At 45.1% G+C, this 20,556-nt stretch overlaps 2 protein-coding genes across 2 annotated transcripts in view; both read right to left on the reverse strand.

Annotated features, from left to right (window-relative positions):
• The window catches only part of ube2h (ubiquitin-conjugating enzyme E2H (UBC8 homolog, yeast)), a 36,033-nt gene extending 34,080 nt beyond the window's left edge, over positions 1–1,953 (reverse strand). The window contains exon 1 of the mRNA XM_056301625.1: positions 1,698–1,953. Coding sequence (XP_056157600.1) covers positions 1,698–1,750 — 53 coding nt within the window. The 5' untranslated portion in view covers positions 1,751–1,953. The remainder of the gene's footprint in view (positions 1–1,697) is intronic.
• Positions 1,954–9,933: 7,980 nt separating this feature from the next.
• zc3hc1 (zinc finger, C3HC-type containing 1) lies at positions 9,934–18,938 on the reverse strand. The gene is made up of 10 exons (XM_056301640.1): positions 18,820–18,938; positions 14,130–14,226; positions 13,588–13,738; positions 13,381–13,464; positions 13,106–13,233; positions 12,528–12,667; positions 12,024–12,294; positions 11,648–11,851; positions 11,185–11,385; positions 9,934–10,560 (listed from the first exon to the last, which is right to left on the reverse strand). Exons 1-10 carry the CDS (start codon positions 18,936–18,938, stop codon positions 10,489–10,491), a joined length of 1,467 nt encoding a protein of 488 aa, XP_056157615.1. The 3' UTR covers positions 9,934–10,488.
• Positions 18,939–20,556: the final 1,618 nt, after the last annotated feature.

A 20,556-nucleotide genomic window follows, 5' to 3' on the forward strand; every position in this document is an offset into this window, starting at 1 on the left:
ACAGTAGCTGGCAATGAACTGACTGAGACCCTTCAGTCAATGTGTATTTCATATGTTGCAGCCAAATGCAGGTTCATAAGCGTAGGCTAAAAGTAGAAAGATGTTAGTTCCAGCGCCATAGCTAATTCAGTGAAACTAGTGCTATGTAATGGGACGTATGGACAAAAAAAATACACAATTTAGGTTTGGCATAGATCCACTTTTAAGTAAAAACAACTGAGGAGTTTCTTGAGGCTTCTCAATTTTTTTCCAATCACGATGTTACTCTTTGGAGTCAACAAGTATAATGTTGACTGCTTGTTTTGGGTTGGTTTTGACCATTCCAGTTCTAGTCCCATATTTGATTCTTGAGCTACTGCCACTCCATCGACTAAGTCCCACCCTCTTGTGGTTTCCGGCTAGTAACAGGCTACCCAATCATTAAGCTGGTTTCCAGAGTGCTGGGACAAAAACAAAACAACTTGTTCAGACTGCTCTTCTAGAACATTGCAGGGATTGAAAACATCCCTATGATTCATTTGAGAACTTCCTCTGTCAGCCCCAGTTGAATAACAACAAAAACGTCTGCAAAACGATCATAAAAAGTTATGGCACTGACTTGAAAAGGGAACACGCTAGATGGAAGCTACTGTACATTAGAAGTCCACCGAGATAGAGAAAAAGACAACGCATGCTTTGGACACCAGCAGTAAAAGCGAATTATCGATTAGCAGTTTAACACACACACACAAAAAAATCGCTTTCAATTTTCCATTACTTCGGAAAGAGCGGATCACACCGGAGTGAGCGATACTCGCTGGCCATTCATAATTTGGCTGTCGACGCCGGGATACAGTGAGACACTGAGATCAGGTAGCCATTTTGATGTTGAAATTAACCAGCAGACTTAGCCAGTCAAGCTCAGCTGCTTGCCAAGGTGCAGATGAAGTGGCAAATTGAACAACCCCGATTTCAAACCTTTCGGGGGGGGGGGGAATATCCCGAGCAAAGCAAAGCAAAGCCCGGAGGCGCTCCTACATACAGCCGTGACGTTACTACGAAATGTGTCTCAAGAACAATGGCAGCGGCACTTCCAGTCAGCTTTGCGTTATATAAACAAGCCAAGTCAACGTGTAAAGGGGGTCTAGTGACAGTGGGACTCAAGTCCCCCCCCCATCCCCCCACCCCCCCCCCAGACAACAACAGGCTGGACAAAGAAACCAAAACTGCCGTCGTGTTTCTTCCCGAAGGGTCGACTGCTTGACAGATCTGTGAAATTCGCGCAACAACAAGATGAAAGACAGGAGGGGGAAAGGCAGAAGGGCGCCAGCCAGGGCTGCTGCAGGCAGCCGCTCTCTAGACCAAAACTAGACAGCCTGACGCTATATCGCCACTCAGGGAAAGGAGGAAAAGAAAAAAAAAGACAGTTGGGAAATGGCAAAAAGGGACACGGGGTCGTTTTGAAAGGCAAACGAGCCCCAAAAACGACAGAGACTAACAGAGCAGGACAGAAATAGCACACCGCCAGGCTTTGCTAGCAAAATAAGTGTTTACACAAAACACCCAAGCGCCGACAACGCCAGGCGCTAACTGCGTGCTCGCCAAGCGTTCGCGAGGCAAGTCGGCGTCCGCAGCGACGCCGATTGCCTCTTGCTTGTTGTTCAAACGTCTTCTCGAGCGAGAACCGAGACTGTTGTTTATGTTCAGAAAAAGGATACAGTTTCACCACGTCGGTATCCATCCGCCTTTTACCAGGACTTGGAGACGACATTTTCGCTATAATTCCACCGCCGAGCACCGATAACTGAACCGATAAGCTAGCCCCCCCCTCAAACGCTAGACAGTCTAGCCAAGCGCACTATCCGAAAGTTAACATTTGCTTTCAGCAGACGTTCACAGCGAAACGTGTCCACGGCTCGGTCCCCGTCCTAGGCAGTAGCGCCAGACCTCTCTGCCCGTTCCGTCTTCCCTTCGGCTTTGGCGAGTCGCGATCCCTCCGCCGATGACGTCACATGTGCGCGCCAACACGTCAACCTAAGCGGCGGTTTGTAGTTCCTGTAGTTTTGCTGCTTCGACGTCACCGCCGGCCACCCGGCCACGCTTTCCGAACGCCGAAAGGCTGATGACGTCGTCGGCTTTGCCAACGTTAATGTGACAAAGACGCACGCGAATGAGATGTCTTGATGCCAGCCAACGCAAGTGGTACCAAGGCCACATCAGCTTTCCATCTAAGGGACTACTCTTTCAAAATACAAAAGATAAAACAGTGTAACCAGTTATTTTCTTGCACGGTGGGGGATTCGATACGGAGTGTACTGCATCACAAGGCGACGTCACTAACCGCTCGGCTAAAGGGTCAGATCCTCTAATTAATGTTTTGAGAACCTGTAGCTGCTTTCATTAGAGCAGTTTTTTCCATCGTTGCCTCATTTTTTTTTAACAAATTGCTTTGATAAATTATATTCTCAAAATTGGTCTGGTGCTACGTTCAGCCGTATCTACACTAATTCAAATTGTACATCAAAATGGCTGCTAGAGGGAGGCAACAATCCACAACAATCCACTGTTAATGTGGATTGTTGTGGGGTGAGCTGAACCCAAGTATCTCCAAATGAGAAATCACTTTCCGTCTTGAGACGTTATGGCCGATGCGTATGCAGTAAGAATTAAGCACCAAAACCACTAACAAGAGCCACATTAAGTAGTTCAAACCTCAGCAAATGTGTCTCCTGGAACTGAAAACATTTTAAAGCAACCATTCAATTTATGCTTTATTTTCTTTCAAATTACAAGATCTACAAAAGGACAAAACTGAGTGAAAAACATCTCAAGAAGGACCAGTGTATAGGGTTTAGTGGCATCTAGCCGTGAGGCTGCAGATTGCAACCAACTAATAACCCCTCTGTGTAGGAGAACCTACGGTGGCCGCGAAACTCGTGAAAAACGTGAAAGGCCAGTATTTGGTTTGTCCATTTTGGGCTAATGAAAACCATGGCGGGCTCCGTTGAAGAGGACCCACTTCCTCTGTAGATATGAAGGGCTAATTCTATGGTAATGAAAACACAATTCTTATTTTCAGGTGATTATACGCTAATGAAAGTATCTTACATTTCTGCCAATAGATCCCCCTAAATTTTACACACTGGTCCTTTAAAGCCCCTTGGGAGATTCTTAGGATTTCAAAGCACATGCATGGTAAAAAGGATTGCATTAGCTATGAGAGGTCACAGGAAGGCAAAATGGAATTAGACAAACTGCTTCTAATCCAAAGTGTATTTGGAATTCTATGGCATATATGTTGTTCTACCTGGCCATGATTTCTAGGCTTAACCTTACACAAAACAGAAAATACCACCACTCCAACAGGAACCTTTCTCCTCAAAAAATAAAAAGAAGAGCCCCCCTCCCCCCCCAAAAAAATCAACGCATTCCTAATATTCATTTTAACACAATTAAAATACATCAAAAGTCTTAAACCATCTCACTATGTGTCTTTATGCATGCTCAATAATCTAGGTAAGAAAATCAAAGGTTGAATCAGTTCATCTGGATACAATGTTTATTGACAGATATGTTTCATCACCCCATGGACCCACCACCCATGGGGATGAGCATTGGGGTAGGGTGCAATGCAGGTCAGGTGGAAGGAAAAGGCGGGGACCGGGGCATGCTGACTTCCAGCATTGCAGACTGGTCCTCTGGACATGGACTGTTACCTCTCTGGCAGGAAGGAGCCTGAGCTGGTGCGGGAGGTGGAGCGATACCAACTAGATGTAGTTGGACTCACCTCCACACATAGCATCGGCTCTGGTACCAATTCTTGGAGAGGGGGCTGGACTCTTTACTTTTCCGGAGTTGGCCAAGGTGACAGGCACCAGGCAGGTGTGGAGATATTCACAAGTCCCCGGTTGAGCACCGCCGTGTTGGAGTTCTCCACTGGGAATGAGAGGGTCACCTCTATATGACTACGAAACACTGAGGGGAAGGCACTGACTGTTGTGTGTGCTTATGCACTGAATAGCAGTTTGGAGTATCTGGCCCTCTTGGAGTCTCTGGGTGGTATCCTGGATAGGGTTCTGCCTGGGGACTCTATAGTTCTGCTGGGGGACTTCAACGCTCACATGGGCAACAATGGAGAAACCTGGAGGGGCGTGATTGGGAGGAACGGCTTCACTGATCAGAACCCAAGTGGTGTCTTGCTATTGGACTTTTGTGCGAGTCATGGATTGGCCATAACAAACACCATGTTCAAACATAAGGTAGTTCATAAGTGTACTTGGTACCAGGACACCTTAGGCCGAAGATCAATGATAGAATGTGTGGTCATATCATCAGACCTGCAGCCATATGTTTTGGACACTCAGGTGAAGAGAGGAGCAGAGCTGTCAACTGATCACCACCTGGTGGTGAGTTGGATCACATGACGGGGAAGGCTGCTGGACAGACCTGGCAAACCCGAACGAGTAGTGAGGGTGAACTGGGAACGTCTGGCGGAGGCCCTTGTCCATGAGGTCTTCAACTCCCACCTCTGGAAGAAGTTCTCGTGTATACCAAGGGAGGCTGGGGACATGGAGTCTGAGTGGGCCATGTTCAAAGCCTCTAGTGTGTTGGTGTAGTGTTCTGTGCCTGTTACGTCTCACTCTTAACCTTCACCGCTGGCTACCAGAAATGCGAACAGGAGAGCCAAGCATATAAGTCTCTCCCTGCCAGTACATAGCCTCTCCAATAGCATGGCCTATGTAGTGCCTCCTCGTGGCAACACACAGTAACTGGGTACACCTTAGAACCTGGCTGAAGTACAAGGGACTCGGAGGAGGTCTGGCCCCTAGACGTGGGATATGCAGGCCCGCCGGTGTGTGGATATTCCCTGATGCCCACGAACCAGCCCCCAGCTATGGGTTAGATAGTGCCACTGCCTAGTGGATACCTCGGGGGAGGAATAGGCTATAGGAGTAAACCCCTACAGAAAATCAACGTGTACAGTGCTGTTGTTTTTTGTTTTTCTTGCCCTTTGGTATCTGTTTAAGTCGGAGAGTACTGCTGGCGTTGTGTGTGGCTGCTGCTTCTCCCTCATAGCCCCCCTTCCCATCCACCCCTGTATGTTTGTGTTACGTTTATCTGTTGTCTTGTTTCACCCTGTTTACTGTAAAGTGACTTTGAGTGTTAGAAAAGCGCTATATAAGATTGATTTAATATTATTATTATTATTATTATTATTATTGCAGATGTGGCAGGTAGGAGCTGTGGTCATAAGGTCATCAGTGCCTGTCAAGGTGGCAACCTAAGAACCTGCTGGTGGACAACGGCAGTGAGGGAAGCCGTCAGGCTGAAGAAGGTGGCCTTTCGGGCTTGGTTGGCCCAGGGGTCTCCTGAAGCAGCAGAGAGGTACCGGAAGCTCAGAAGGGCTGTGGCTTCGGCGGTCGTGGAAGCAAAAACTCAGGTGTGGGAGGAGTTCAGAGAGGCTATGAAGGAGGACTTTCGGTTGGCCTCAAACAAGTTCTGGCAAACCATCTGGTGACTCAGGAAGGGGAAGCAGGGCTTGACTCAGGCTGTGTTCAGCCTAGGAGGGGAACTGCTGACCCGGACTGGGGATGTTGTCGGGCAGTAGAAAGAACACTTTGAGGAGCTCCTGAATCTGGCTAACACATCCTCAGTGGAGGAGGTAGAGTCTGAAGACTCGGGGGAAGCCCCACCCATATCCCTGGCAGAGGTCTCTGAGGTAGTTAAGAAGCTCCTTGGTGGCAAAGCGTCAGGTGTGGATGAGATTCAACCTGAGATGCTCAAGGATCTGGACATTGTTGAGTTGTCTTGGCTGACACGCTTCTTCAGTGTCACGTGGAGATCGGAAACAGAACCTGTGGAGTGGCAGACTGGGGTGGTGGTTCCCACATTTAAAAAAAAAAGGGACTGGAGGGTGTGCTCCAATTATCGGGGCATTACATTGCTCAGCCTCCCTGGGTAAGTCTAGTCTAGGGTGATGGAAAGGAGGCTCTGACTGATTGTCGAACCTTGGATCCAGGACGAACAATGTGGATTCCATCCTGGCTGTGGAACAATGGACCAACTCTTTACCCTTGCAGAAGTACTGAGGGAGGCATGGGAGTTTGACCAGCCAGTCTACATGTGTTTTGTGGACTTGGAGAAGACTTACGACCATGTACCCTGGGGGACTCTATGGGGGGTACGGCGGGAGTACGGAGTACCAGGGCAGTTGCTACAAGCCATCCAGTCCTTGTATAACCAAAGTGAGAGCTGTGTCCGCATTCTCGGCACAAAGTCAAACACGTTTTCGGTGGGTGTCGGACTCCGCCAAGGTTGTCCCTTGTCTCCAATTCTGTTTGTGATATTAATGGACAGAATCTCAAGACGCAGCCAAGGTGAGGAGTGTGTCCATTTTGGAAACCTCAGAATTGCATCTCTGCTCTTCCAGATGATGTGATTTTGTTGGATATGACCTCCAGCGCACACTAGGGTGGTTTGCAGCTGAGTGTGAAATGGCCGGGATGAAAGTCAGCACCTCCAAGTTTGAGGCTATGGTTCTCTACCGAAAAATGGCGGATTGCTCCCTCCGGGTTGGGGATGAGCTGTTGCCTCAAGTGAAGGAGTTCAAGTATCTCGGGGTCTTGTTCATGAGTGAGGGTAGGATGGAGCGGGAGATTGACAGCCGGATTGGTGCAACATCAGCAGTAATGTGGATGTTGTACTGGACCGTTGTAGTGAAGAGTGAGCTGATCCGGAAGGCAAGCTCTCAATTTACCAGTCAATCTTCGTTCCAACCCTCATCTATGGTCATGAACTTTGGGTAGTGACCGAAAGGGTGAGATTGTGGATACAAGTGGCTGAAATTATTTTCCTCTGTAGGGTTTCTGGGCTCAGGCTTAGAGATAGGGTGAGGAGCTTGGACATCTGGAGGGAGCTTGGAGTAGAGCCGCTGCTCCTTTGCGTTGAAAGGAGCCAGTTGAGGTGGTTCGGGCATCTGATTAGGATGCCTCCAGGGCACCTTCCTTTGGAGGTTTTCCGGGCACATCCAACTGGGAAGAGACCCCGGGGTAGACCCAGAACTTGGTGGAGGGACTACATGTCCCATCTGGCCTGGGAATGCCTTAGGATCCCCCAGGAGCTGGAGGGCATTGCTGGGGAGAGGGACGTCTGGAGCGTCCTACTTACCTTGCTGTCGTCGTGACCCGACCCCGAAGAAGCAGCTGATGATGAGATGAGATGAGATGAGATGAGAGGCATTCCATCACTCATCTAAGTGTTCATCTGAGTGACCTCTTCAGTCTAAACTGACTGCAGGTATCCACACCCTTATTATTATTACAATAACAATTATTATTGTTTATAAGGGTGGGGGTACCCGAGGTCAGTTTAACCTGAAGAGGTTACTTACACTACCGTTCAAAAGTTTGGGATCACCCAAACAATTTTGTGTTTTCCATGAAAAGTCACACTTATTCACCACCATATGTTGTGAAATGAATAGAAAATAGAGTCAAGACATTGATAAGGTTAGAAATAATGATTTGTATTTGAAATAAGATTTTTTTTACATCAAACTTTGCTTTCGTCAAAGAATCCTCCATTTGCAGCAATTACAGCATTGCAGACCTTTGGCATTCTAGCTGTTAATTTGTTGAGGTAATCTGGAGAAATTGCACCCCACGCTTCCAGAAGCAGCTCCCACAAGTTGGATTGGTTGGATGGGCACTTCTTTGAGCAGATTGAGTTTCTGAAGCATCACATTTGTGGGGTCAATTAAACGCTCAAAATGGCCAGAAAAAGAGAACTTTCATCTGAAACTCGACAGTCTATTCTTGTTCTTAGAAATGAAGGCTATTCCATGCGAGAAATTGCTAAGAAATTGAAGATTTCCTACACCGGTGTGTACTACTCCCTTCAGAGGACAGCACAAACAGGCTCTAACAGGTACTATTTAATGAAGATGCCAGTTGGGGACCTGTGAGGCGTCTGTTTCTCAAACTAGAGACTCTAATGTACTTATCTTCTTGCTCAGTTGTGCAACGCGGCCTCCCACTTCTTTTTCTACTCTGGTTAGAGCCTGTTTGTGCTGTCCTCTGAAGGGAGTAGTACACACCGGTGTAGGAAATCTTCAATTTCTTAGCAATTTCTCGCATGGAATAGCCTTCATTTCTAAGAACAAGAATAGACTGTCGAGTTTCAGATGAAAGTTCTCTTTTTCTGGCCATTTTGAGCGTTTAATTGACCCCACAAATGTGATGCTCCAGAAACTCAATCTGCTCAAAGAAGTGCCCATCCAACCAATCCAACTTGTGGGAGCTGCTTCTGGAAGCGTGGGGTGCAATTTCTCCAGATTACCTCAACAAATTAACAGCTAGAATGCCAAAGGTCTGCAATGCTGTAATTGCTGCAAATGGAGGATTCTTTGACGAAAGCAAAGTTTGATGTAAAAAAAATCTTATTTCAAATACAAATCATTATTTCTAACCTTATCAATGTCTTGACTCTATTTTCTATTCATTTCACAACATATGGTGGTGAATAAGTGTGACTTTTCATGGAAAACACAAAATTGTTTGGGTGATCCCAAACTTTTGAACGGTAGTGTAGATGAGTGATGAAACATATCTGTCACTAAACATTTCCAGATGAACTGATTCAACCTTCTGTGACCTCACACTATGTATAAATGCAGTTTAGAAAAAGCAAAGAGTACACAAGAAAAGGATGTCCTCACAGCTTTTGCTAAACAGAAGTTCATAATTCACTTTTCCCCTCAAATGTGTCATACACTGAGGGCAAATACCTTTCCAGTGTCAAGCCATTTGGCTCCGAGTAGGGATTCCTTATGCCTTATATTTTGAAATGACTTTTTTTTAATTGAAATGACAGTGATCTTGATTTCATAGAAATACAGACTATGATGATCTCATGATGGATTAACAGATTCATGTGAAATAAGAACAGGTGTGTTATCTATAACTGGATAATATCTGTGCTCCATTTCATATGCTTAGGTGTGTTAATTCACATAGTTCAAGGCATATATATTAGGGGTGGGACGATTCACAAATCTCACGGTTCGATACCTCTCACGATTCAGGGCTCACGATTTCGATTCAATATAATATAGTGGATGTCTTGTAAGCAAGAGACAAAACACCATTGCAGTTCTCTATTTTTCATTTATTTTAAATATTAGGCTCAACATTTAGGCATTATCAAGGCACATATTCAAACGTCATGCAAGTGCAAAAGTTCTAGCAAAATGTTATGCCATCTTTTCTTGTTGTGTAATTGCTTTACTTTAAAAACTACTAAAACAGCCAAGGTGGTTATTTTGACCATTTGGATTTTCAAAGTTTAATAACTTTGTGAAAAAAATGTTAAAAAAATACCGACCTGCCGCTCCCTGAATGCTCTTAAAATTGCATATATTTGCATTAAAATGAGTTTTAAATCAATTGCACCAACAAAAAAAACAAAAAAAAGCTATGATAAGATCTACCTAAAACGACCACGAGCAGTCAAAATGATCGCATGTAATTTGAGCATCAACGTGGGCATCATGTCACTATTTATGAGGTGTGTTTTTCACGTCATTTCCTTTGCACCATTAAGTACTTTTTTAAAAATTTTACATTTTATAGGCCTTGTTACGTTTGTTAAATTAGTAATATGTGTTTTCCGTTTTGTTTTTCAGGTATTGTTTCCAACATGTCTGGGTACAGCCGCCGTTTCAGACGCACCATGACTACCACCGAGGCATTGCAGTATTTACAGGAGTTGGAAAGCGGTGATTTTAAATTGTTTGAAAAATAGTATTGTCATGATCACAGATGTGTAGACTCGCTAGCCCTTTGGCTAACGGGTCGGACCCTTTAGTTGACTGCTTAACATAGTTGCCCGTGGAGCGGGAGACTCGGGTTTGCGTCCCGGCTGCGGCAGTTCCCGGCTGCCCCCTGAATTTGCTACAGTATTAAAGCTGTTAAAATTTTAATTTTGGTGTCAGTCGTTTCCTAACAGACATACTAACATATGCAATTCAGTTATATCTCAATTGGGTATTTATCTTGACAGAATATAGAGTTTAAAAACCTGCCATCATTAGGTAGAAGTGAAATCCTGCTCGTTCTATTGTTAATAACACATGATCTCGCGAAATGGGGAGCATCTCGAACCGTGAAGGACGTATCGAACGATTCGGAATTCGATCCAGTATCGTCCCACCCCTAAATATATCCCCTGGTTGTTGTACATCTCAATATCCATCTATGCAGCAGCATCCAAATGTTTTCAACAACCATGCAGGCAAACCTTGACATAGTTTCTTGTTCAAAGACGACAATATTCCTTTTGACAGAAAACACCATTTAATTCCCTGCCTTACAAAAACCTTTTGGCTGTAAACACGGCTTTTAAGGAACAGGAAACATACACTGTGCCTCAACAAACCTGGCAACCCCCCCCCCCACTCCAATAAAGGGAAAAGTCGTCAGAATGTTGATGCCTTCTTAAGGTGGAACAAGTCTACTGAGAAAGAGAGGATACCTGCCACTGACGAAATATAGCAAACACTCTTTTAGACTTGTCATGAGGGCCCTGGAAAAACAGAGAATAGAAAACCGTAAAAATTGAGCTGAAAGACAGAGACATGCATTACTAAATGGCAAGTTCAGCTGTCTAATAAAATCAACATTGTGAATGAGGTAGGCCATTAAAGACCCATTAACTAAATTCATATTACAAAAACTTTAACACGGCGTGACAGATCTCTGAATTTTCCATCTGTAGTTGAATTTAGTCACAATATCCTATGTATTGCTGGAATAGGAATATCTGTACAAGTGGTCTGTCATTATGCCTAAATCTAGACTATACTTAAGCCGTTATATGAATTTGTAATCTATTGCACACGTGACTGTAACAAAGGTATAAGAAAAGGTATTTTTTAAATATTTAGATATTTTCAGTATTCTGGGTATACAGGTACTTTCCCAAAGATGTGGTTATTTTTTTTCTATTTCAAAAGAATGTGCTTATGTCCATGTATCTTCATGTCAAGCATCTCACAATGACAAATTACTTGTAAATGCAAAATCTACCTGGCTTTCAACAAACTTGAATATTCATAAAAGGGTCCCATCGATTAAGGTGGTAGAATTGTTTCTGATGGTCTTTCATGTGTAAGAAACAGTAAGGAATAACAAATACAGAAATTCATGCCTTCACTGATGTGTTGGAGTTCTTTTTCATGGGTATGAGGAGGTCCAAAGCAGCCTTCCACCCCTGCTGATGCAATGGGGAGTCTTCATCCATGTTGGGTATAGCTCCAGGGTCAGTATTCTCTTTCCTCACATTGATCCAGGGGCACCAGTCTCTGTGCTGTGCAAGTGGGTCAAACACATTTCTCTGTATCGGTCCCTCCTGCAGGTCAAGAGAGTAGCTTGTTGAGTTCTTGCAGAAAATAACATCAACTTACAAAAGTAACAAGAAGGAGCTTTGTCTTGTGAAAATTCAAACTATGTGATTACTGAGATTACTGTCAAAACACTGCATTCGTGTGCGATGTAGTTAATATTGTGCCCTTTCTTATCAACGCAAACTCGCAAATACAAATACTACGACAATAATAAAAGCCAACTGATGACTAAACAAAATCAAATGGTAGCCATTTGCTGGTTCTTACAGGACCACCAGCTGATGAGAGGCGAATGCGTTTGGAAGAGTGTTGAGTGCTGGTGGTCCCATCGCCACCTGTTCCATCCCCTTGCCCTCGACTCCGGGTTGCAGGCCTCTTGCCTCTACTTAGGGGGCTTGGTAGCTCCTCATTGGGACTAGGGGAGTCCCTGCTGCGGGTACGCGACACCAGGGGAGATGAAGTACTTTCAACCTATTGGAGAACACAACAGAATGCATGTCAGAAATCAGCCCAGCACCAGTCAGTCAAACATCAAGTGCACAAAATAACAGGCTTAAAGTGACCCCCCCCCCTCCATAATGTAGAGAATTCCGGGTACACCACTCACCCCCCCCTGCTTGTTGGTTGCTGGTAAACTGCTCACCTGATCAGATCGGGTGGTGTCCTGGCTCCTCAGCTTCATGCGGCTGGGGGTTATGGATATGATGGCTGGGAGAGGAGCACTCTGGTCCCCCTGGTTCTCCTGTGTGACTGCAGGAGCAGAAGTTGGTGTTTGGCCAGAGGGGCTGAGAGCAATTGGAAAGGTATCCCCCTCTGCCCCCGTCCCCTCCATCTGGTGGAAGTTCCACAAGCCCACCTTGCGCATGCAGAAGGAGCAGGTGAGGATGGGCAGGTTCATAGCATGCAAAGCTGGGCTGGAAAGAAAGAAAGACCTGTGTGTTAGAGCACATGCAATGTACTGAAGCCTAAGCCTTCTTTTCACAGAGCTAGGTGTTTGTACCGTCCCTCACTCACTAAAACACTTTCTCTGCATATTCTCCCCATCTTTGTTCTAAAATGCATGTGATAAAACATTTAGGGTGTATTCAAGAAAAGCGTATAAGATTTTATTATGAGCAAAACGTATCCAATAGCAGCTTCATCTTACCTTGCAGCCCAGCCGCACAGAGAAACAATGCAGGCAGCCACCTGGACAGCCAAAGGATCAGCAGATGAAGTCCCGCCCTGTTTTTTCTGCTCTTCCTCAATCAGCTGCAGCAGAATGCTGACAACATCCTCAGTCAAAGCCTGGGAGGAAAAATCCACGGCTTATTTCATCTGCACTATTAAAAAAACCCGTAGTGTTTTCCTCTAAGTGAAAATTATACATGTCTGTGAATATGAATAAAAACAAAAACATGTATAAATCTCAAAAGGCTTTATTCCCTCTCCTGCAATGTGAACAAGAGGCCTCCTCTCCTGGGAAGAATCTTTCTTTCTTTTTCTTTTTTTTTATAGTTTCCACATTAATAAGATAAAACAGCTGAGGCTGACAAGAAAGGGGTTTAAGAGAGGGGACAGGAATCCATAAAAGTCCTGGGACTGGTTCTAACTCAGGATGTTGCTGTTGGGTCTGAGAGACCACATGGCATGCATGCTATTTAGTTGAGCCACCAAAATTATTTTGGCTGTTAAAAAAGAAAAAGAAAAAAAAAGAATCATAGAATCAGACTTCTTCCGTCTCACCATGGATTTCAGCTGTTCTGGCTTCATGGCAGGCAGTTGCTGTTCTAGAAGACAGACACTCTGGAAGCGTTCTAAAAAGGCAGCAAGCAATCCCGAGGGCTCAGAGTCCGGAATCAGACAGAACCGCTCTGAAATAACAGCAACCTTAGAATGTGACCATGTAATGTTTACATAGAAACATAACTAAAATCTTTATCCAGCTAACATGACAAGATCAGACTAAACATGTTTTGCAATATGTCCTTTAATATGCTAGTGGAAGCTGTTTCTCTTACCTGGGCATGGGAAGTCAGGCCAAGGACAGAACTTCTCATGCTGTGTCTGTAGTTGTCTTGATATCTGTGCAATGCGGGATTGATCTTAGAAGAAAAAAAGACAGCTGACCTTAAACATTTGGCAGTAATAGTGACAGCTTAACTCAGCCAAAGTAAAGTGTGGGCTGGTTTTCACATTGTTCTTTGAGGCCAGTTAGTTTTGCTCACATTTTTCAAAGTCCAAAGTTGGTTGCAGTGATGCACAAAGGAATGCCTGGCAGCTGGGGCATTTGAGCATATCACAGCCTACGTTGATCCAGCCATATCTGGCACACCTCAGAGGGGAGAGTATTCGGGGCTTACCTGCCCATCTCAAACAGTTCTCTGGCTAAGAAAAATCTTACTCAAAAGCACAAAACATTCACTTATAGCTAAGCTTGAGTGAAAGTTAGACTGCAAAATTATAATTATAGACAGAACAGAGACATGAACACTGAGTGTTACCATTTCTGCAACATGATCCAGATAGGGCTAGTGTGGGTGCAGGTCTTTGTTCCAACCAATCAGTTACACACCTGATTCTATTATTCAACCAATAGTCTTTGCTAAGGACCCTGATTTGTAGACTAAAATGGTTGGAACAAAGGCCTGCACCCACACCTGCCCTTTCTGGATCATGTTGCCCATCCCTGCATAAGGGTTGTGTGTGCTACTCTAATTGAAAAATAAAACAAGATGCTCCATGATTTTTCAAAACGATTAAAGGATATTGAATAGGTTTCCACTCTGGAGAAAAAGGCTTCTTTGTTGGTTGCTTCACAGGGTGTTTGACTGATGCTGTTCGCTTCTGGCACCTCCCCTCGTAAACTGAAATTTATATAAAAAACAAACAAACAAACAAAAATCAACAGGTATTGACTTCACACTGTTAAGATGAATACTTGAGTAATTAGTAGGTCAGGTCACTCATGCTGTTGTCACTACTACTAGTCCAAATATTCTCTCCACAATATTTGGACTCTTATTAAATAGACCCACTTTAATATAGCAATATGTTTCAAACACAAAACATTTTGCTACTTTAGAAATTTGGATGTATTCAACTTTTTGAAACACTACACCCCCACCCCCTTTTCTCCCCTATTGTACCTGGCCAATCATCCCACTCTTCCGAGCCATCCTGGTCTCTGCTCCACCCCCTCTGCCGATCCGGGGAGGGCTGCAGACTACCACATGCCTCCTCCGATACATGTGGAATCGCCAGCCACTTCTTTTCACCTGACAGTGAGGAGTTTCACCAGGGGGACGTAGCGCGTTGGAGGATCATGCTATTCCCCCCAGTTCCCCCTCGCCCCTGAACAGGCGCCCCGACTGACCAGAGCAGTGGAGGCGCTAGTGCAGCGACCAGGACACATACCCACATCCGGCTTCCCACCCACAGACACTGCCACTGACCAAGCCAGAGGTAACACGGGGATTCGAACTGCCGAAACACTACACTTTTTAATATATGTAAACGTTTTGCCAAAGAAGGGAATGGCAGAATGCAAAGTCTTGCAAGGGGACTGTGGCATCATCTGCTGCTTATTCACAGATTTCCATGCTTTTATCCTGGACCTAGTAACCACCTTGCAAAACCTTTCAACTTGACAACACATTTGTCCAGGAAATGTACTTTCACATAATAAAATACTATTTAACATTATGGAAGGAGCACATACCACACAGAACAAAAGGCATATCCCTACACCCATCCCCTTTTAATTTTGCATGGATGGTTGGGGTGTAATATTTCAAAAAGAATTTAAGAGTACGATCCCACTTGCCGAGGTCTGAGCTTTCCCCCAAGGTCCCATGTGGCTCCACAGACCTAGGCAGAGCTCTCAGTTCCTGTAGATGCTAAGAATCCGCTCTAGTACCAGCTCAACCAAAATGACTCTTCCGACTCCGAGACTGATTGGCTGTAGCTCAGCTGTGGCGATGAGAGTTCTGCTCAGCACTAGCTGCACTAAATCAGTCAGTATTAGCCATTCCTCCTTGGGAGGATTTCTATTGACTTGATACCTTGCTACAGGATTGCGTCTGACCATTTACAATTGATCACAATGAAATCCCAGTGCCATCACAATGTGTATTTCTCTAAACCTTTGTACTTTTGTCTGGGGATGTGTGTGTAAGACAGCTGTTGCTCTCTGATGCATTTCTAGCAAGATGGATAATGACAGCTGATTGTCACACTTCCTGTCATGTTGACCTCGAGTTTGCGATTTTTGCCATTTGTTTCTGTACACTCAAGCAAAAGCCGCTTACCCCCAAGACATCAAGGGTCCCGAGAAGATTGCAGCACCACACTCACACAAGCACAATTCCAAATGGAAAAAGGGCACCAGTCAAAAGCCTAAGTCTGTCCGTAGAGTCCACTGACATAATCACTGAGGCTGTAGTCATTACTGTTGCAGAGTCAGTCTTTACTGAGGAAGGCCGTTCTTTATTGAAGGGGACAAAGTATTTTCACTACAGAGGTAGGTGATGGGAGGCAAATTAAGATTTTTTTTTTAAGCTAAGATTGGCTAAAGGATGAGTAATAGGTCGGGTTCCAGGGTTCCCACACTTTTTAAGAAATCATTTTCCAGGACTTTGAGGATATTTTCCATGGCATTTAATCGGATACAACATGACAGCTCAAACAAAGTTGAATCAGTTCATTTGGATACAACGTTTACTGACAGATACGTTTCATCACTCATCTAAGTGACCTCTTCAGTCTAACCTGACTGCAGGTATCCCCACCCTTATAAACAATACAGTTGCATAACGACTGAAACCAATGATCAGTTTCATATGCCAATTTGAGCATGACCATTAACTAGAGTTACAATGGTCATGTGTACTATTCACAGAGGATTTGGGAATGTTTACAATCATAGCATTGTAAGTTGTTTTTTTTTTTTTGATATACTTTATTAATCCCCGTGTGGAAATTCTGCAATGCATTTAACCCTATCCTAGCTGTGTAGCTAGGAGCAGTGGGCAGCTGCCATGCGGCACCCAGGGACCAACTCCAGGTTTGTCTTGCCATGCCTTGGTCAGGGGCACAGACAGGAGTATTAACCCTAACGTGCATGTGTAGCAAATTCAGGGGGCAGCTGGGAATCCGCTGCAGCTGGGAATCAAACCCAGATAGCCCAGACAACGGACGACTGCGCTAACTAGTCAACTAAAGGGTCCGACCCGTTAGCCAAGGGCTAGCGAGTTGAGTCATTCGTGGTCATTACACTACCCCCTTCCTTTGGGAAGCGCGTCCCTGCACTTCAGCATATCAGCTCCCTCACGTCTCTGGGTGCATGCGCTTCTGATGGCCTCACGGTCTCACCAGCCCACTTCTGACACCAATGTAGCAAATTCGGGGTCCAGCTAGGAATCCGCCGCAGCCAGGAATCGAACCCAGATAGCCCAGATCATGGGCAACTGCACTAACCAGTCAACTAAAAGGTCCAACCTGTTAGCCAAGGGTTAGCGAGTCTATTCATGGTCGTTACATGTCTTTCTGATGGTGGGGGAAACTGGAGCACCCAGAGAAAACCCACCGCAGACAAGGAGAGAACATGCAAACTCCACACAGAGGACGACCTGGGATGACCCCAAAGGTTGGACAATCCCAGAGTTTGAAGCCAGGACCTTCTTGCTGTGAGGCGACGGTGCTAACCACTCGGCCACCGTGCCACCCACTCTTAGGCTCCCCCCTTGGTTCAGGGATGGTCATTCCCACTTCACATAGATGGCCCCTTTGACTCCACTTTCAAACCAGCGTTCCTCCCTATCAAGGATGTGCTTAACCTTGAAAGTGGGAGAACGACCATCATAGGATGTTGTATTGTTGTAAAGCCCCAAGGCAAATTTGTAATCTGTGATATTGGGTTATACAAAAAAAAATTGAGCCAGACACTGAACATGCCACCTAAACTTCAAGCACTGATGTGCAATGTCAGCAGCTTTAAAGATATGGCTAAAAATATGAATCTTAGCAGATAATACAATTCTATAACAGTAATGTACAATTTTCCAAGACCTCAATAATATTACTAGGTCATGTGATAAATTGTATCATTTTATTTCCCGGGCAGTTGATCAATTTGGTCATTTTCCATGACTGGGAAACCAGTTTATATGATGTCAGGCCTTCCAGGACACCAAGTTGTGGAAGATGGCTTTAAATAGGCTAATGGGAGGGCCCAGTGAACATGTCTGTCCTCGGGCCCTCCAGCCATGTTTGGCAGCTGGAGCTCGGCGAGTGGGATTGTAATCACTGTGGGGGTTATCTCCTGACCCAGTAAAACAAGTTAGATTATCAAATGCCATACACTTTTATTGAGCCAAATGGTGAGGATGCAAGGAGTAGAGGTGACGAAGGCGTATGAGTTTAAATACTTGGGGTCAACTGTCCAAAGTAACGGAAAGTGAAGAAGAGAGGTGAAGAAGAGAGTGCAGGCAGGATGGACTGGGTGAAGATGAGTGTCAGGAGGGATTTCCGACAGAAGGGTACCAGCAAGAGTTAAAGGGAAGGTTTACAAGACGGTTGTGAGACCAGCTATGTTATATGGTTTGGAGACAGTGGCACTGACGGAAGGACAGGAGGCAGAGCTGGAGGTGGCAGAGTTGAAGACGCTAAGATTTTCACTGGGAGTGACAAAGAAGGACAGGATTAGGAACGAGTATATTAGAGAGACAGCTCAGGTTGGACGGTTTGGAGACAAAGCAAGAGAGGCAAGATTGAGATGGTTTGGACATGTGTGGAGGAGAGATGCTGGGTATATTGGGAGCAGGATGCTGAATATGGAGCTGCCAGGGAAGAAGAAAAGAAGAAGGCCAAAGAGGAGGTTTATGGATGTGGCGAGAGAGGACATGCAAGTAGCTGGTGTGACAAAGGAACAGATGGAAGCGGACGATCGCTGTGGCGACCCCTAACGGGAGCAGCCGAAAGTAGTAGTAGTGGTAGTAGTAGTGGTAGTAGTAGTAGTCGTAGAGCAATGCACAACAGAATGGATGCTCTGTAAGTTTGACGGTAAACAAACTGTCTAATGTGATCAAACGTTGACTATACGTCCTAACACATGTTACATACGATGTAACATTTCCAGCAAAAATCTCGACAGCCGCCCGCTTTATCCTTATTTAATGCGGTGCGTAGAGCTGATTAAATAAGGGGAGAAGCCAGTCAACATGCAGGGTACAGCTTGCAAATATAAGAAAGGTGTGTGCATTATGTAGCGATTGCATCACAGAACGGATGAGAGATTCCCACTGACTAAGCTAGATAACACGTCGACCCGCTTGGGTTTACAGCTAGCGTGAAGGCGGCGTTATCTAACGGAGTGGCCAAGCTAACTTGGCTAACTTTTGAGTTGTTCTTCTGGGTGCATCAATCAAAAGAAATAGTCCGCGTCAGTAGCGTAAAGTTACCTGTTTGATTTATCTTCGGCCGACACACCTTCGTTAAGAAGATTGCGAACTTTCTCTGGAGAAACCAAGGAAGACTTTTGTTGGTTGGAATTGCTAAAACGATCCCCGAGAGCCGCCATGATCGGTTCAAACTGCAAAGTCGTCCCCCTGGAAAGAACAACCCTGTGATATCAGTTCCGAGGGCGCGGTTTTGCGCACCACTGTGCAGATTCAGGGGGGAAACGGAGTAAGATAAGATTGAAGTTCACGTAGAAATGGTCGCTAAGAAGTCAACTGTTGCCATATAATCTGATCCGCAAAATGTAATAGACGAATATGTCAGAATGAAAAGTAAACGTGATGCAACACGTGCAAACGCGAGGCCTGTGATATTATGTGCATCTTGAATATAGCGGTTGTTATCTTGGTAGGGACTGAATATGGATAGTGAATGTGGAGCTGCCAGGGAAGAGGAGAAGAGGAAGGCCAAAGATGTGGTGAGGGAGGACATGCAGGTGGCTGGTGTGACAGAGGAAGATGCATAGACACGGAGAAACGGAAACGGATGATCCGCTGTGGCGCCACCTAACGGAAGCAGCCGAAAGTAGTAGTAGTGGTATCTTGATAGGGACTGACAGGGAGACAGGTCGGAGTAGGCCACAATGGAGGACAATTAAATTTTTAAAAAAGTAGCCCATAGAACTGAAATGTTAAAAAACACTTACTGAAACCCTATCAACGTGTCCTATGGACCAGTCAGGGATATCTACAGGTTGTGTGGGTTATGCAGTGGTAACAGCGCGGACAAAACCCCTATGAGGTTGATTCAGATCAGTAATACAGTAGAACAAGTACATTATTCACAAGGGAATGCAATGGCTTCTTTGGAGGAATTGTGTCAAACTAAAATTGAATTTGGGATTGTGTCTTTATGAAATCCATCCATAGATGCACCGGGCCCTTTGTTAAAAGGCTCACAGCAATTGGGTTTTCTCAAAATTGGGTTTACTTTGCTTGCGGCTACATTGAAGTTACATTTATTTTTGTTGTTTTCACTCAAATGCATCCTCGGATGCCTATGCAGGTGACATTTGATTTGAACAATGTAAATGTGTGTCAAAAGTTGTGGGTACATGCGCAGCCCACACCACCTCCACCTCCTCATCTTCGCTTTTATTGTCGATTGGCATCCGAAATTCTACATTACCGCTGTCTGAGTTGGTGCAAATCCTTCCCACAGTGCAACATCTAAATCTTTTCCATCCATCCATTATCCGAACCGCTTATCCTGCTCTCAGGGTCGCGGGGATGCTGGAGCCTATCCAGATATGTCAAAAACAATCAAGTATCTCATCCAACACCACCTTGATTCTTTCCGACTTCCCGTCTATTTCAGCAGCGCAATTTATAACCACGGTAATGAACGCCAAAAAATCTTCTCTTGTCCATGCAGATATTCTGGTCAGCTCCATTTCTTTTTCTGCTCCGGTTCTTTTTGCACTTTCACCATCTCGTCATTTCTCCCCACTCTCTTAGCGGCTTCGGCGTAGGACAATTCCCTTTCTGCTCTCATCGTATTCACTTTCTTTTCGTTAACTCTTGTTTTTCTCCCCTTTTCTCACCAGTTGTATCCGGCCAATTACCCCACTCTTCCGAGCCGTGCCGGTCGCTGCTCCACTCCCTCTGCCGATCCGCGGAGGGCTACAGACTACCGCAGGCCTCCTCCCATACATGTGGACTCGCCAGCCACTTCTTTTC

This window comes from Lampris incognitus, assembly GCF_029633865.1.
Source record: "Lampris incognitus isolate fLamInc1 chromosome 3 unlocalized genomic scaffold, fLamInc1.hap2 SUPER_3_unloc_1, whole genome shotgun sequence".
Classification (NCBI taxonomy): Eukaryota; Metazoa; Chordata; class Actinopteri; order Lampriformes; family Lampridae; genus Lampris; species Lampris incognitus.